The following is a 14,179-nucleotide window of genomic DNA, read 5'->3' on the forward strand; positions in this document are numbered from 1 at the left end:
GTACTTCTCAACGCACCTTGGCTCTGCAGGACTGCTGTTCATGGAGCCGGCTCTGAGCTTTATGGACTCAGTTGACTCCACAACCTTCACCCCCTACTTTGTCCCCTGTGTGTACAAGGCCAAAGGCCTTCCCCTGATTCCAGCAGCAAAAGCACTGCCCTCTGTGACTTGCCATCCTAGGCAGTTGCCTAGGGGTTATGTGGCATTTGAACAGACGGCGCATACTGGGCCACAAAAGAGTCAACCACCACCACCCGCTCCCTCCCAAGCACTTATTACCTTGCAGCCTTCGCAGGTGATACATCGGTAGTGGTACCCCGTGGCTTTGTCTCCACATACAACGCACTGTTCATCTTTGTCCAAGTAGCTAGGGATGTACCCTGTGGAGGGGAGGAAAACAGAGCCAAGTGGTCAGAGCTTGATGGTGAATCCTGCAGCACAAGGAGGTGAAAATCTCTTCTATGGCAAGGATCCATCTTGCCCAGCAGGCTGTATCTGTAGTTTACAGGGATGCCAACCTCCAGGCGGCACCTGGTGTTCTCCTGCTATTACAACTGATTTCCAGATGACCGAGATCGGTTCCCCTGGAGAAAATGGCGGCTTTAGAGGATGGTTTCCATGGCACTGTACTCCGCTGAGGCCCCTCCCCTCCCAAACCCCTCCCCGGGCTCCACCCCCCAAATCCCAGGGTATTTCCCAACCGAGAACTGGCAACCCTACAGGAGCCAAAGGAAACGGAGACGTTGGCAGGACGGTGACCATCACTTTTTGTCGCTTGTGTCCAGCACTGCGTGATCAGACATATATACTCTCTTCGAATCTGGAGGTTCCACTTCAATAACCTTTATTTAAACTTTTTTTTAAAAAAACACACTTTGTTCTACTTGTACATTTGGGCTCTCAACGTTACTTATACTCTATTAAACAAAAAATACCATAAAATGGCATATTATTACAGCAGGAAAACACCAAAACTACCACCACGGGCAAATAGCAGTGAACTAAAACTGTCTGAAAAACTCTCAAATTTCATTAACTAGAAGATTTTTTTTTTTCATATAGATTCCAATCACTAAGCAGGAAGGGAACAATCAACAGGCTTCCCAGAGTTAAGAACCTGGACACACTATTGTTCAAACCTCAACACTCACAAGAACATAAGAAAAGCCCTGCTGGATCAGACCAACGGTCCATCTCGTCCAGCCTCCTGTCTCACACAGTGGCCAACCAGTTCCTCTGGGTGGCCAGCAACAGGGCATAGAGGCCGAGGCCTTCCCCTGATGCTGCCTCCTGGCTCTGGGATTCAGAGGACTAGTGCCTCAGCCACCATGGCTAGTAGCCATTGATAGACTTCTCCTCCATGAATCTATCTAATCCCCCTTTAAAGCTGTTTATTTCTGTGGCCATCATCTGGGAGTGAATCCCACATTTTAATCACTCTATGTAAAGAAGCATTTCCTTTTCTGTCCTGAACCTACTGCCCATTAGTTTCAACACTATGCTGGGGATTATTAGGAAGGGAATTGAAAACAAATCAGCCAGTATCATAATGCCCCTGTATAAATCAATGGTACATCCTCATTTGGAGTACTGTGTACAGTTCTGGTCACCACACCTCAAAAAGGATATTATAGCATTGGAAAAAGTGCAGAAAAGGGCAACTAGAATGATAAAAGGGTTGGAACACTTTCCCTATGAGGAAAGGTTAAAGTGCTTGGGGCTCTTTAGCTTGGAGAAACGACGGCTGAGGGGTGACATGATCAAGGTTTATAAGATTATGCATGGGATAGAGCAGGTAGAGAAAGAAGTACTTTTCTCCCTTTCTCACAATACAAGAACTCGTGGGCACTCGATGAAATTGCTGAGCGGTCGGGTTAGAACGGATAAAAGGAAGTACTTCACCCAAAGAGTGATTAACACATGGAATTCACTGCCACAGGAGGTGGCGGCGGCTACAAGCATGGACAGCTTCAAGAGGGAACTGGATAAACATATGGAGCAGAAATCCATCAGTGGCTATTAGCCACAAGGTATAGATAGGAACTCACAGGCTGGGGCAGGTGATGCACTGTATGCTTGGTGCTTGGGCAACAGTGGGAGGGCTTCTAGTCTCCTGGCCCCTCTGCTGGACCTCCTGATGGCACCTGGTATTTTTGGCCACTGTGTGACAGAGTGTTGGACTGGATGGGCCATTGGCCTGATCCAACATTGGCTTCTCTTATGTTCTTATTGGATACCCTCAAGTTCTAGTATTTTGGGAGAGGGAGAAAATTTTCTCTTTGTCCACTCTCTTTACCCCATGCATAATTTTATAAACCTCTATCACGTCCCCCCTTAATAATCTTTTCTAAACTGAAAAGTCCCAGACTCTTCAGCCATTTCTACCAAGAAAGCCATAGATCTTGCTAACCAGTGTTCCCTCTAAGCTGAGTTAGTGTGAGCTAGCTCACTGTTTTTTAGCCTCCAGCTCACACATTTTTGTCTTAGCTCAGGAAGGATGGCTCCAGAGCAAAGAGTACAGTAGCCAAACTGCTTGCTCACAAAGTAGAATTTTTGCTCACAAGACTCCACAGCTTAGAGGGAGCATTACCATGATTTTTTGGAGGGGTGGGGGAAGGTATACAGAGAAAGGCTTCTTCTAAGGATTTTAATGAGTCTTAACTGAAATAGGTCTGTCAACACATTCTAAAACCAGCACGTTAGGATACAGAAGTATGAATTACAAAGAACACCATCCTTTATTTCTCTGCATCACACCTCCTCCAAGAGTGAGCAATTGTTTTGCATCACTGCATTAGGAGAGTTTGAATGATCCCTCTCCCCACATGCACAAACTCCTTCCCCAAGGAGAAGGCAAGGCTTGAGGAGTAACTCATACAGAGATGCTGCAAGCAGACTCTTTTGCGAGTAAATTTAGTTTGGGTTCATATAGCTATATTATTTATTTCTTGGGATATACCAGTATGCTGTGACACACAATCTGGAAATTACTGATCTAAAAACACTAAGAAGCTCCTTCAGAAACAACTTAGTCTGTTGACAGACCTGTTTTTCCACTATTGTGCGATCCTTCCTGGAAAACCGTTTACATCCATGACCACTACAACATCTTGAGGCAATGAGTTTCATGGTTTAATTAGATATTTTACAAGTCCGAAAATGGCTGCAATCCAGTTTTCATTGGACGGCTCCAAGTTCTAACATTCCATCAGAAAGTAAATGTTCTTTCCCACATCCAAGCAACAACTCCACTTCGGGAAGAGGAGACATACTTCCTCTGGTCCCACAGAATATTTCTCAAACTGAAAACTTATTTCACACAAGCCTCTATGAAGACGTAAGGAGTTTCAGATGGGATTCATTGCAGATTCTTGACCGCTTTTTTCATGGCCAATTTAAAACCAGATTATAATTGCAGGGCTGACAGAGCCTACCCGAGCTCTGTGTACAGAGCTTGAGAATTTAATTTCTGAAAGAAAAGAACACACGGGTTTAACTTAAAAAAACCCAAAACATTCCTTGAAGTTCAGGCATATGTTTTTAGAATAATATTATGCCATAGTATTCCTCATGACTATGTATGGGTGTGAAAGTTGGACAATGAAGAAAGCGGACAGGAAGAAAGTGGATCGCTTTGAAATGTGGTGTTGGAGGAGAGTTCTATGGATACTGCAGACTGCCCAAAAGGCAAACCTGTGGGTTCTAGATCAAATCAAGCTGAAACGACTAAATGGAGGCTATCACAGAATCACAGAATGTTAGAGTTGGAAGGGACCTTGCAGGTCATCTAGTCCAACCCCCTGCACTCTGCAGGAGCATAGCCGAAAGACAGCCCTACATACCTACAACATACCCGACAGATGGTCGTCCAGCCTCCGCTTGAAAACATCCAGCGAAGGAGCATCCACCACCTCCCGAGGCAGACTGTTCCACTGCTCAACCACTCTTACAGTTAGGAAGTTTCTCCTGATATTTAGCCGGTATCGACTCCCTTGTAATTTCCACCCATTAGATCTAGTCTTTCAATCCGGAGCAAGAGAGAATAGATCATTCCAACCCTCTCACCATCCTGGTTGCCCTCTTCTGGACACCATCGAGCTTGTCAACATCCTTCCTAAAATGTGGTGCCCAAAACTGGACACAGGACTCCAGGTGGGGCCTGACCATAGCAGAACAGAGCGGAACTACCACCTCCCATGGTCTGGACACGATGCTTCTGTTAATGCATCCAAAGATTGCATTAGCTTTCTTCACAGCCACATCGCACTGCAGGCTCATGTTTAGCTTGTGATCAACCAGAACACCTAGATCCCTTTCACATGTGCTGCTGTCAAGCCAAGCCCCTCCCATTCTATATCTGTGCCTTTGATTTTTTGTCCTTGGTGTAGGACTAAGTGTAGGAATCTCTATCGAAATTCATTTTATTTATCTCAGCCCACTGTTCCTGCCTATCTTGATCATTTTGAATCCTGACTCTGTCAGGATCACATTATGGGAAGACCAGAGTCGCTGGAAAAGGCAACAATGCTAGGAAAAGTTGAAGGCAGCAGGAAAAGAAGAAGACCCGACATGAGATGGATGGACTCAGCCAAGGAAGCTGCGGCTCTCGCTTTGCAAGACCTGAGCAAAGCTGTTAACGTAAAGGTGTTTTGGAGGATGCTCATTCCATAGGGTCACCATAAGTCAGAAGTGACTTGATGGTACATAACACACACACAGAGAGACATATATGTGTTGTGTGTATGTGGTATGTGTGTGAGACTGCGGTTAACTTAGCAGTGTAAGAATGCCAAGCAGCACAGGAAGCAATTTTGCTCCAGGCCAGTTTGGCTGGAGATCCTGGAGAAGTTTTTTTTTTTTGTCATCTTCTGGGCGTGGAACAGCGGTCACTGGGGGTGTGGAGGGAGGGGGTATTGGTGAACTTCCTGCATTGTGCAGGGGGGTTGGACTAGATGACCATGGAGGCCCCTTCCAACTCTATGATTCTGTGATTCTACATGTGCAGTTTGATTACAAAAATTTCAGATCGACTGGGTGTTCTGCTCTCTGCTCATCTGTGGGAGGTCGCTGCAAAAAAATAACAGGAGAATCTAGAAGTGCAGTAAAGACTAACATCATTTTATTCCAGCATACCAGTGCCTACTTTGTCAGATGCAATTAGGGTTGCCAACCTCCAGGTCGCACCTGGAGAGCTCCTGCTATCTATATATCTAATAGCCAACTTGCCCTCTCCGTGCAGATATCTAAATCCGCACGGTTATCTAAATCCGCACATCGGGGGCACTTGGGAAGCAGGGAGATTTTCCTGCACACTTCAGGCAGTCCCCAGGTGTGCAGAAAAATCAATGAGTCAGTGTGAGCTGGAAAACAAAAAAGTTTTAAAAACTGTGCACGGGATATTTAAAACCCCCCAAAAGAGCGTTCTCTGCGCATGCGCAAAGAACGCTCTGGGAACTCTGCGGCGGCTGGCAACTGGGAGGCGCTCAGGCCTCACTGCCAGTGCCTAGGGGGGAGATTCGCGAGCCTGGCGGCTAGAAGCCACTCAGGCCTTGCCACCGGTGCCCAAGGGGGGAAATCAGCAGGCCTGAAGGCTGGAAGGTGCTCAGGCTTTGCTGCCAGGACCCGGGGGGGGGGGGGGGAGCATGGTCCTGCAGCCGGCCGGGGCTGCCCTGGCGCGCCCCCTCTCTACGCCTCTCTTGCCCGCCGCCCGTGCGAAGTCCAGGACTTCGGGCTAGTTGGGTAGGTGGGCGAGGAGCCCGGCTGGGGCTCGCACGCGCGCCACTTACCTTTGGGGGGGAGGTGGGGTGGGGAGGGAGGCAGAGCTGCAAACGGCGGCTCTAGTGGGGGGGGATGGAGAAAAAGCCGCGAGGGGTAAGGGGTAGAGCGGCGCCTCTAGTCTTCTTCCTACCCGTTACCCCCGTTTTTCGCTTTCAGGCCACGGCTATTTGCGGGAAGCGGGGTTCTGTGGTGCCTCCCCGCCCCCTTCACGCACTCCCCCGAGTCCCCCCCTCCCCCGTTGCCTTTCCCGGCGCGACGACGGGCCTTTGGGGCCCCTACTCTTGGCCTTGCTGAGGTGGAGGGAGTGGTCAGTGACGGGCATCCGCAATGCCTCTCCGGGATACACCTCGCCCCCCGCGTAATAATGGCACTTTTCGTCGCCCCAGCCCCGGGTCGCCTGCTCTTCGGTGGTTCCCGCCTCCTCACTATATGTCGCCGCCATCAGAACCAGGAACGACCAAAGGGCCATGGATGGAGATACCGGCCGCAACCGCCACCGCCGACTCCCTCGCCCCCTCGCCGCCAGACAGTTGCCCGGGAGCCCGCGCAGCAGCCCCTCGGCCTCCTTGGCTAGCTGAGCCGCTGCATGTCACACCCGCCCCAGCTCGGGAAGGGAAGGAATTGCAGCAGCCAGGCCGGGAGGAAGGCGCTCAGAGCTGCTGCTTCTGGGGGCGGGACACAATGGCCATCCCGGCTCGCCTGGCTCTCCGCCCGCCCTTTCCTCCTCGGCGCATTGTGGGCTGCTCGGTCCTTGCGGGTTTTTCTCCTCCCCCCGGCTCCGAAGTGGCTTTTTCTCCTCCCCCCCTGCCGGCTCGCTGCTTACCTTCCCAGCGGTGTCGGCGTCTGCGGCGGTCACAGAGCGTTCCCTGCGCATACGCAGGGGACGCTCTGTGAGTTTTGGGGGGCATTTAAACACCCCCCAAAGTTTTTTTCAAGATTTAGGATTTTTGTGCACATGTGGGGACCGCCCCACGTGCACACAAACCTCTCCCTCCCCTCCAAGTGCCCCCGATGTGCAGATTTAGCTATCCGCACAGAGGGGGCAACTTGGCTATTAGATATATAGATATTAAAAAAAACAGAAAGTGAAGAAAAACAATGTATTGCAAAATCGACATTAATTTAAAGGTGATAACACAGTCATCTTGGCCCCCATGATACAAGCACACTCAGACTACGTTTCTTAAATAAGTTACTCATGCCATAGCATTATTATATAAAACATATTCCATTTTTAAAATCACGTTATTTCGATTCCTTGTAAAATCTCCAATATCGTGTGATTGCTGCGATAAAGTTTTTTGTTTGCACCCCCCCCAAATGCTACCTACAGCATATCGTCCCTCTTGAAGTGACGCAGCCTCGCATTATTTCATGGCGGATTCTCTATTTTTTGTTTTAAAAAGCATTAATTCTAAGAACATATTAACATAAGAGAAGCCAATGTTGGATGGATCACGCCAATGGCCCATCCAGTCCAACAGTGGCCAAAAACACCAGGTGCCATCAGGAGGTCCAGCAGTGGGGCCAGGACACTAGGAGGCCTCCCCCTGTTGACCCCCCCCCCAAGAATACAGAGCATCACGTGCCCCAGAGTTCCTACCTATACCTTGTGGCAAATAGCCACCAATGGACCTCTGCTCCATATGTTAATTTTAATGACCATTTATTTATTTATTTACTTATATCCCGCTTTTCTCCCCGAAGGCAGCTGATAACACTGTTCTCTTGTCCTCCATTTCTCCCTCAGAACAACCCTGAGAGGCAAGCTGGGCTGAGAGAAAAAGCGTCAGCAACCGGTCCAAAGTCACCCAAGTGAACTTTCATGCCGGAGTGGGAATTACAGTCAGGGGTCCCCGTCCCCCCCTCTGGATCAGACCGATGATTTATTTTGGGATCCCCAACCTTTTTGAGCCTGTGGGCACATTTGGGATTCTGATACGGCATGGAACAAAATGGCTGCCCCAAAATGGCTGCCGCAGGAGGCGGAGCCAGCCACAAAACGGCGGCCACAGCTTAACTTCAGTCACACAGTGAAGATCTTTGTGTTGTGGTGGCAGCTGCTGCCAAAGCAACATTAAAGCGCATGAGAGCCAGTTTAGTGTAGTGGTTAAGTGAGCGGTCTCTAATCTGGGAGAACCGGGTTTGATTCCCCACTCCTCCACTTGCACCTGCTGATGTGACCTTGGGTCAGTCACAAGCTCTGGCACACTCCTCCTCCTCCTCCTCCTCTTCTTCTTCTTCTTCTTCTTCTTCTTCTTCTTCTTCTTAAAAAAAACAACACAGCCAATCATAAGCCTTGCTGGGCAAAAGCCCTAACTGGCCCCACCCACCTCTTAAATACATTTGGTAGGCACCAGAAAATGTGCCGGTGGGTGCTGTGGTGCCCAAGGGCACCGTGTTGGGGGGGCCTGGTTTATTTAGTCCAGCTTCCCACTTCTGACTGTGGCCTGTCAAATGCCACGCGGTAGCCCACCGGCAGAGCCCACCGGCAACTCCCCTGCTGACTCGTTCCCTCAGCATCTATCCCTCTGAACCCAGAGGTCACATTCAGCTATGATGGCTACCGTTCATGAACTCTGTGCCTTTGTCTCTCTTTCCTTCAGGCCACTGCCCACATTGTTCTGCCCCCTTCACCCTCCCAGGCTCTCTGGAGCTTCCCCTCTGAAGCAGAATCCATACATCACTTGTCACTGGATGGGCTTGCCCTCACAGGGAAATCCAGCTGCACATAATTGCTACAGTGCCACCACAGCGCGATACCCACATGAACACACGAAGCTGCCTTATATACTCTTGGTCCATCAAGGTCAGTACTGTCTACTCAGACTGGCTGCAGCTCTCCAGGGTCTCAGGCTGAGGCCTTTCGCATCACCTACTGCCTGGTCATCTGAACTGGAGATGCCGGGGATTGAACCTGGGACCTTCAGCATGCCCAGCAGATGCTCTACCACTGAGCCACAGCCCCTGCTCAAGGACATGTAGGAGCAGCTCAGTTTCATCGCCATGTCCCTGACCCCTTCATCTCGATCTGTTCACAGTTCCACTCTTTTTTCCCCCTCAGACCTGTGCTGCTCCCACATTCCTTTTCAGACAAGAAGAAGAAGAGAAGAGATTGGATTCACTACCCAAAGGAGTCTCAGAGCGGCTAACAAACTCCTTCCCCTTCCCCTCCCCACAACAGACACCCTGTGAGGCAGGTGGGGCTGAGAGAGCTCTGACAGAAACTGCTCTTTTTTTCAAGAACAGCTCTTATCAGAACTACGGCTTGCCCAAGGTCATCTAGCAGGTGCAAGTGGAGGAGTGGGGAATCAAACTCAGTTTAGAGTCCGTGCACTTAACCACTACACCAAACACATTTCAGTTGCAAATAATTCCCACAGCACAATATCCTGTGATGCATGGACACAGCATCAACTTCTCCCAGGCCTGGGGCTTCCTTCCCACCTGTCTTTCCTGCCCAATGTCATTTTGGGCTTCCCACTCCTAGGCCCTGTGTGATCTTGTCCTCCCAGATCCTCAGCAGGGCTTCGGTTTCTCAGATCCACATTTATTTATTTATTTGATAGCCTCCTGGTCCCACTGGACTCAAGGCGGACTACGCAATGTGAAACATTCCTTCTCTAGCCATCTTGCCGTTGGGCTTCCAAGCCCTTCCAAAGTGAGGCCAGTGCGGTGTGATGATAACGAGCAGTGAACTCTAATCTAGAGAACTGGGTTTGATTCCCCACTCCTCCTCTACATGAAGGCTGCTGGGTGACCTTGGGCCAGTGACGGTTCCCTCAGAACTCTCTCAGCCCCACCTACCCCACAATGTTCCTGTTGTGGGGAGAGGAAGGGAAGGCAGTTGTAAGCTTCTCTGAGACTCCTTAAGGGAGGTATAAAAACCTACACCTCCTCTTCTACTCTTCTTAAGCTTCCCAGCAACAGCACACAGCTACCCCTGTCCACAGGCCTTGTGTGAGCTTTCTCAACCAATATTTTACTATCCTTATAGAGGTTGAACTGATCTGACAACTTTCTGTTGGGGAGGGGCTGTGGCTCACTGGCAGAGCATCTGCTCGGCACACAGAAGGTCCCCGGTTCGATCCCCCGGCATCTCCAGTTCAAAGGATGAGGTAGGAGGTGATGTGAAAGACCTCTTGCCTGAGACCCCGGATAGCCGTTGCCTCAGTCTGAGTAGACGGCACTGACCTTGACGGAACAAGGGTCTGATTCAGTACAAGGCAGCTTCATCTGTTCATGTGTTCATTGACAGAAGAAGAAGAAGAGGAGGAGGAGGAGGAGGAGGAGGAGATTGGATTTATACCCCCGCCCTTCACTCAGAGTCTCAGAGGGGCTTACAAACTCCTTTCCCTTCCCCTCCGCACAACAGATACCCTGTGAGGTAGGTGGGGCTGAGAGAACTCTTCCAAGAGCTGCTCTTTCCAGGACAGCTATTGTCAGAACTATGGCTTGATCAAGGTCATCCAGCAGCTGCAGGTGGAGTAGTGGGGAATCAAACCCGGTTCTCCCAGATTAGAGTCCACGCACTTAACCACTACACCAAACTGGCACCAAAGCTGAATCCCCAATTATACCGGGGCGACCCTTTAAAAGTCAGCACGATCTTTCAAACATCAAAAAAGTGAAAAAAAACCCCACATATTTCATTACTATAAACATACGAAATGCACATGAGTGAATAACTTGGTTCTATATAATCAATTAAAAAGGGTCTGTGTGTTTTAGAAACTGCTGTACTGCTGTAAAGGTAAAGGTTCCCTTGCTCGAAAGCCAGTCGAATCCAACTCTAGGGTTGTAGTGCTCATCTCCGTTTCCAAGCCGAAGAGCCAGCGCTGTCCGAAGATGTTTCCGTCGTCATGTGGCCGGCATGACTAAACACCAAGGCACACGGAATGCTGTTACCTTCCCACTGAAGTGGTACCTATTTATCTACTTGCAAATTCTTGCTTTCGAACTGCTAAGTTGGCAGGAGCTGGAACTAGAGACGGGAGCTCACTCCGTCATGAGGCACACTCGGATCTCGAACTGCTGAACTACCAGTACTTCCACAGCCTGCAGTTCAGCGTCTTAACCACTTGAGCCACCGCAGCTCCTAGTACCTTCATTTTAAAACCAGGTCCTCCTCTCTCTACCAAAACTGGAAGTAGGATTCTAGGAGACTAGAATGGGGAGTGGGAAACAAGGACATAGTGCTAGCCGAGGACGGTACTGATTTTCACTACACTTTGTACAGCAAACACAACATGCAGATGATAAGGCACGTTTTTAAACACCCGTGTATGTGTGCTAGCGGCTCCTCAACATGGGTGTTTAAATTTGCACATATGTTGTTTACATGTTTAAGTGTTTGTTGCACGAAACGCCAACGTTCTTGCAAGCAGGGGTCCAGGTGGGGCGTGGAGTTCTCCTGGAATCACAACTGATCGCCACACTACAGAGACCAGTTCCCCTGGAGAAAATGGCACCTTCAGAAGGTAGACTCTATGGTCTAGCATACAGACTCTAGGTGAGCTCCTTCCGCAAATTCTCCTCTCCACAGGCACTGCATCCAAATCTCCAGGAATTTCCTAGGCCAGAGTTGGCAACCTTATCAGCAAGTGATCAGTCTCACGGCTACATTAAATGAGATCACAAGCTAAACATGAGCCTGCAGTGCGATGTGGCTGTGAAGAAAGCTAATGCAATCTTAGGATGCATTAAACAGAAGCATCGTGTCCAGATCAAGGGAGGTGGTAGTTCCGCTCTATTCTGCTATGGTCAGGCCCCACCTGGAGTCCTGTGTCCAGTTTTGGGCACCACATTTTAGGAAGGATGTTGACAAGCTCGATGGTGTCCAGAAGAGGGCAACCAGGATGGTGAGAGGGTTGGAATCCGTCTTATGCGGAAAGGCTGAAAGAGTTGGGTCTGTTTAGCCTGGGAAAGAGAAGGCTTAGAGGGGACATGATTGCAGTCTTCAAGTATTTGAAGGGTTGTCATGTAGAAGATGGAGCAGATCTCTCTTGCTCCGGATTGCAAGACTAAATCTAATGGGTGGAAATTAAAAGGGAGTCGTTACTGGCTAAACAGCAGGAGAAACTTCCTAACTGTAAGAGTGGTTGAGCAGTGGAACAGTCTGCCTCGGGAGGTGGTGGATGTTCCTTCGCTGGACATTTTCAAGCGGAGGCTGGATGGCCATCTTTCGGGTATGTTGTAGGGCTGTCTTTCAGCTATGCTCCTGGAGAGTGCAGGGGGTTGGACTAGATGACCTGCAAGGTCCCTTCCAACTCTAACATTCCATGATTCTATGAGAAACCATCCAGGAAGTTAGGAAAGTCTAGTGGCTCAGGACCAATTTCTCAGGTAACTTTTTCTCCGCTTGGGGTGCACGGAGGTGGGGAGGAGGAGAGCTGGTTTTTATAGCCCGCCCTTCACTACTCAAAGGAGTCTCAGAGTGGCTTACAATCTCCTTTCCCTTCCTCTCTCCACTAAAGACACCCTGTGAGGTAGATGGGACTGAGAGAGCTTTTTTGAGAATTCCTCATGAGAGAACAGTTCTGCAAGAACTTGTGACTGACCCAAGGTCACCCAGCTGGTTTCATGTGGAGGAGTAGGGAATCAAACCTGGTTCTCCAAATTAGAGTCCACTGCTCTTAATCACTACACCAAACTGAAAACAATACAAGAAGATCATACACACATACATACCCTGTCTCTTTTTGAAAGAAGTAACACTCACTGGGAATTCACTAGTTAATTACACTTACTAATGAATGTATCTGTGTGTGTGTGTCCTGTCGAGTCCCTTCCAACTTATGGCAACCCTATGAATGAGTGTCCTCCAAAACGTCCTCTCGTTAACAGCCCTGCTCAGGTCTTGCAAAGTGAGGGCCTTTGTGGCTTCCTTGACTGAGTCAATCTATCTCACCTTGGGTCTTCCTCTTTTAAGAACATAAGAGAAGCCAGTGTTGGATCAGGCCAGTGGCCCATCCAGGCCAACACTCTGTCACACAGTGGCCAAAAATACCGGGTGCCATCAGGAGGTCCAGCAGTGGGCCTGAAGACTTAAAATTTTTCTAGCATTATTGTCTTTTCCAGTGATTCTTGCCCTCTCATAAAGTACAAGAGCCTCAGTTTAGTCATTTTAGCTTTCAGATAGAGTTCGGACTTGATTTGATCTAGAACCCACTGATGTGTCTTTTGGGTAGTCCGCAGCAATGCTCCCTTTAAGGTGTGGATTATTGTGAGCAGGGGTCATTTCGTAGAAAAAGAGCTAGGGGAACTCATTAGCATAACTCATTAGCATATTTATTTTATTTATTTGTTGAATTTATACCCCGCCCTCCCCCGTAGGCCACACCCCCTGACATCAGGGGCCCGGCGGTGGACCTGCAAGGCCAGCGGGAGTGCGAGGAAGCCCCGCCAAGGCCCTCCCTGGCCCCAAGCAAGCAGGGGTGGGGAGAGGCGGGGAGGAAGCAACTTACCCTCCCTCTTCTCCTGCCTCCTCCTGGCTGAATGAGGGCTGGAAGCAGGGCGGCCGGAAGCAGGGGGCGGGGCTTCGTCATGTGCCCCGCCCCCTGCACCTCACCCGGGGGAACTGCGTTCCCCCCCGAAATGACCTCTGACTGTGAGCAAAAATTTTACTTTGTGAGCTACTAGCATTAAAGTTGTGAGCAAGTGATTTGGCTACTACATAAATTAGTTAGCTCTGGAGCCCTCCTTCCTGAGCTAAGACAAAAATGTGTGAGCTGGAGACTGAATTGTGAGCTAGCTCACACTAGCTCAGCTTAGAGGGAACACTGGTCCGCGGTATCCGTAAAACTCTCCTCCAACACCACAATTCAAATGAATCAACTTTCTTCCTTGGAGACAGATCAAGATGTTAGTCTGTCTGTGGTGGTAGAAAAGAGCAAGAGTCCAGGAGCACCTTAAAGACGTACAAAATATGTGGCAGGGGATGAGCTTTTGTGGGTCACTGCTCACTTCTTCAGATACCTAAAGAAGTGAGCAGTGACTCACAAAAGCTCCTCCCCTGCCACATATTTTTGTTAGTCTTTAAGGCGCTACTAAACTCTTGCTGTTTTCAGCTTTCTTCCTGTCAGCCTTCTTCATTGTCCGACTTTCGCACCCAGACATAGTAATGGGGAATACTGTGGCATGAATTTATTTTGAGTTTGGTCACCGGCGACTCATCCTTATACTTAAGAATCTTTTCTAGCTCCTTCATCTTTGCCCGCCCCAGTCTCGATCTCCTTCCAATTTCTTGGTTGTAGTCTCCCTTTTGGTTGATGTTGGAGCCGAGGAGGAGGAGGAGATTGGATTTATACCCCGCCCTTCACTACCCAAAGGAGTCTCAGAGTGGCTTACAAACTCCTCCCCATCCCCACAACAGACATCTGGTGAGGTAGGTGGGGCTGAG

The 14,179-nt window shown here is 49.3% G+C and overlaps 1 protein-coding gene across 1 annotated transcript in view; it reads right to left on the reverse strand.

The window, feature by feature from the left end:
* THRA (thyroid hormone receptor, alpha) overlaps positions 1-14,179 on the reverse strand; it is a 198,270-nt gene that overhangs the window by 20,444 nt on the left and 163,647 nt on the right. Inside the window, exon 4 of the mRNA XM_015409341.1 lies at positions 280-380. Within this exon, the coding sequence (XP_015264827.1) occupies positions 280-380 (101 nt within the window). The remainder of the gene's footprint in view (positions 1-279; positions 381-14,179) is intronic.

Source organism: Gekko japonicus, unplaced genomic scaffold (assembly GCF_001447785.1).
Source record: "Gekko japonicus isolate JY-2015 unplaced genomic scaffold, Gekko_japonicus_V1.1 scaffold678, whole genome shotgun sequence".
Classification (NCBI taxonomy): domain Eukaryota; kingdom Metazoa; phylum Chordata; class Lepidosauria; order Squamata; family Gekkonidae; genus Gekko; species Gekko japonicus.